The sequence below is a fragment of the Lepus europaeus genome, chromosome 7 (assembly GCF_033115175.1).
Source record: "Lepus europaeus isolate LE1 chromosome 7, mLepTim1.pri, whole genome shotgun sequence".
Taxonomy (NCBI): Eukaryota; Metazoa; Chordata; class Mammalia; order Lagomorpha; family Leporidae; genus Lepus; species Lepus europaeus.
Window position 1 is genome coordinate 16,126,590 of NC_084833.1, and position 3,897 is coordinate 16,130,486.

At 38.3% G+C, this 3,897-nt stretch overlaps 1 protein-coding gene across 1 annotated transcript; it reads left to right on the forward strand.

The window, feature by feature from the left end:
- Nucleotides 1–834: 834 nt before the first annotated feature.
- LOC133764296 (olfactory receptor 4C11-like) lies at nt 835–1,767 on the forward strand. Its single transcript, XM_062197966.1, has one exon. The coding sequence runs from the start codon at nt 835–837 to the stop codon at nt 1,765–1,767; it is 933 nt and encodes a 310-aa protein (XP_062053950.1).
- The last annotated feature ends 2,130 nt before the right edge of the window (nt 1,768–3,897 follow it).

A 3,897-nucleotide genomic window follows, 5' to 3' on the forward strand; every position in this document is an offset into this window, starting at 1 on the left:
CTACGCACTTCTAAAATCGTTGATCCAGTCACAAAATCTAAAATCCTGAATAGCAAAACTGTGAAAAATTGTGCAGTAATACCCATCTTTCTTTTGATTTAAATGAATCCTCAAAGATTCTGAGTGTTGTATGCTTTCCTTTTAATAAAACAGAGGGAAATCAGAAAGGGAATGGGTAAAATATTAGCAACTAAGTGGACAGATTATCTAGAGGCTATAACATTTCTTTTCCTTTTTTGAAGGTGGAATGTTTGGGAGAAATTCTGCAGAGAAGCAGACAACATTATCTAGTACAAATAAGATATGTTTGTATAAACATGCCTACATATTTAGTGTACCCAATATGTATAAATTCTCTTTAGAAGAGCAGTAATGAGTGACTTTATATCACAACTCTCCAAAAACAGATAAATTCATCCTAAATGATGAGTGATGCGCCATCTAAAACGTGGACCCTGATGCTTACTGGATATAGTAACACTGAAGCTAATACTAAAATAGGTGTACAACTTGATGTTACATAAATTGAGTTAGCCAAATCAATCAGAACCTTCCCCAAACTGACAAGGTCTTGTATTCAAAGAAGGCTATAGGAGAACGTTACATTCATAAGCATATTTGCTGCGCATAATAACCTTATGAACTTGTCACTCAAATTGAGAAACAACCATTGATGGGACTCATTAAGAAATCTCAGACAGAATCTCTCTGATGAGGAATTTTAAAGTTTGATGAAAATATTTCATAACATCACTTAGCACACCACAAATGTATCCCTTTGTTTTTTGCAGGTATACCCTTTCACCCTTGTCCCTTCTCCTCATTCATGAAGCCATGAAGCTGCATAATAATGTGACTGAGTTCATTCTACTGGGGTTGACAGACGATCCTGATAGGAGGAAAATGGTGTTTGTCACATTTTTGTTTTTCTATTTGGGAACAATATTGGGGAACTTGCTGATTATTGTTACCATCAAGACCAGCCGAGCACTTGGGAGTCCAATGTACTTCTTCCTTTTTCACTTATCCTTATCTGATACCTGCTTCTCTACCTCCGTAGCCCCCAGAACCATTGCAGATGCACTTTTGGAGAAAGGGATTATTTCTTTCAGTGAATGCATTATCCAAGTCTTTACGTCCCATTTTTTTGGCTGCCTGGAGATCTTCATCCTTGTCCTCATGGCTGCTGACCGCTATGTGGCCATCTGTAAGCCCTTGTACTACATGACCATCATGAGCCCCCAGGTCTGTACCATCTTGGTGGCCTTAGCCTGGGTGGGGTCCTGTGTGCATTCTTTAGCTCAGATTTCCCTTGCCTTGAGGTTACCTTTCTGTGGTCCTAATGTAATTGATCACTATTTCTGTGACTTGCAGCCCTTGTTGAAGCTCGCCTGTGCAGACACCTATGTGACCAACCTACTCCTGGTGTCCAATAGTGGGGCCATTTGCACAGTGAGTTTTGTCTTGCTGATGTTCTCCTATGTCATCATCCTGCGTTCTCTGAGGAACCACAGCGCTGAAGGGAGGAGAAAAGCCCTCTCTACCTGCATCTCTCACATCACTGTGGTCATCCTGTTCTTTGGTCCTTGCATATTCATATACACACGCCCTGCCACCACTTTCCCCATGGATAAGATGATAGCAGTGTTTTATACAATTGGAACACCTTTGCTGAACCCTCTGATTTATACGCTGAGAAATGCAGAGGTGAAAAATGCCATGAGGAGACTGTGGAGCAAGAAGTTGATCTCAGATGACACACGATGAGTGGAGGCTTCAAATTCTAATTCCTTGTTTGGATTCAATAGGGGATATGATCTGTTCATTATGGATTTAATACAAGCCTATATTGAGGCATGGAGATAATTTCCCTCTTGTAATGATGCAATGGGAACACATAAACCAGTCTCTGTTTGGTTTGTTTTGTGTCGAGAGATCCAGCATGTGGTGACCAGAAATGTGCAAGCTCCTTGCTTGCCTTGTTGTTCCCTGCTGTGAATCCGGATCTCTTGCCTGTTTAGCTTCACTTATGACTTAGCCAGCTGTTTTCCCTGCTGTTCTTTATGTTGACTTCTAGATTTCTCTGCGAATAGTTACCCATCTATGTATCCACATTTATATTCTCATCACGGCAATGTTTCCCTCTTTCAAATGGTTTTGTCTATTAGTAATTTAAATATTATGGCACTGTCATTTCTGATCATCTACTTAATTGCTTTTCCGAGTTCAGCTGAAACCGCCAGATTCAAATTATCTTAAAAGCTTCAGATAGTAATTCTATACACACATGTCTGCGTATGTATGTCTGTGTGTATGTACATATGTATGTGTGCAATTAGGTGAATATACGTTTATAATAGTTACATCTTCCTGTTCAATTGATCCCTTAATCATTATATAGTGCCCCTCTTTGTTTCAACAGTTTTTGTGTTGAAGTTCATTTTGTCTGATATTAAGATGGCTATGCCAGCTCTTTTTTGGTTCCTGTTGGCATGGAATAACTTTTTCCAACCTTTCCCTTCATTTGCATACATCTTTGTTGGAAAGATGTGTTTCTTGTAAGCAGCAAATAGATGGGTTTTGTTCCTTAATCCATTCAGCCAGTCTGTGTCTTTTAACTTGACAGTTGAGGCCATTAACGTTCAATGTGACTATTGATAAGTAGTACCTTTGTCCTGTCATTTTACCCAAAGATATTTCTAATATATGCTTTGAACTCCTTGTGATCTTTTACTGGGATGTTTTCTTCCTTTAACTTCTTTCAAATCGATGGCTGTGTTTCTGTGTGTAATACATCTTTAAGCATCTTTGGCAGGGCTGGACGAGTGGTGACAAATTCTTTCAATTTCTATTTGCTATGAAAGGTCTTTATTTCACCTTCATTCACAAATGAGAGTTTTGCAGGATATAATATTCTGGGCCAGCAGCTTTTGTCTCTTAGTACCTGGGCTATATCTCGCCATTCTCTCCTAGCCTGTAGGGTTTCTGATGAGAAGCCTGCTGTGAGTCTAATTGGAGATCCTCTGAGAGTAATCTGACATTTCTCTCTTGCACATTTTAGAATCTTTTCTTTATTTCACTGTTGTGAGTTGGATTACAACGTGTCATGGTGAGGATCTCTTTTGGTCATGTTTATTAGGGGTTCTATGAGTCTCCTGTACTTGGATGTCTTTGTCCTTCTCCAATCCTGGAAAGTTTTCTGCTAGTATCTCACTAAAAAGGCCTTCTAATCCTTTCTCTCTCTCCATGCCTCCATGAACTCCTAGAACCTGAATGTTGGGTTTTAAATAGTATCCTGTAGATTCCCAACAATATTTTTTTAGTTTTATAATTTCCTCTTCTTTTATTTGGTTTCATTGTATACTTTCCTGTGCTCTATCTTCTAAGTCTGATATTTTCTCTACTGCTTCACTAACTTTGTTTATAAGGCTCTCAGATGTGTTTGTCATCTATTGAATTCTTCATTTCATTTTGATCTCTCTTCAATATCACAATTTTGGGTTATACTAGTTTCTTCATTTCATGTTGATTCCTCCTTAAGATTTCATTTCCACAAGAGAGATTTTCTATCCAGTCCAGTAAGGATTTCTGTAGTTCAAGAATTTGTTTTTGAGAACTTCTAAATGTTCTTATCACAAATTTTTTGAAATCTGTATCTTGCATTTCTTCTATCTCATCATCTCCATAATCTTGAATTGATGTGTCATCTTCATTTGGGGGTGTCTTAATGTCTTCCTTGTTCTTGTTTCCTCGGTTTCTGTGTTTGTTGCTTGGCATTATAGAGATATGCTTTGGTTTTTTCTTCTTTTTTTCCTCACTGTGGTGGCTTTTCTCATTATACTATGACTCTTGATTAAGTGGACTGTCTGCTTTTGATGGATACTTAGCTTCTTTATA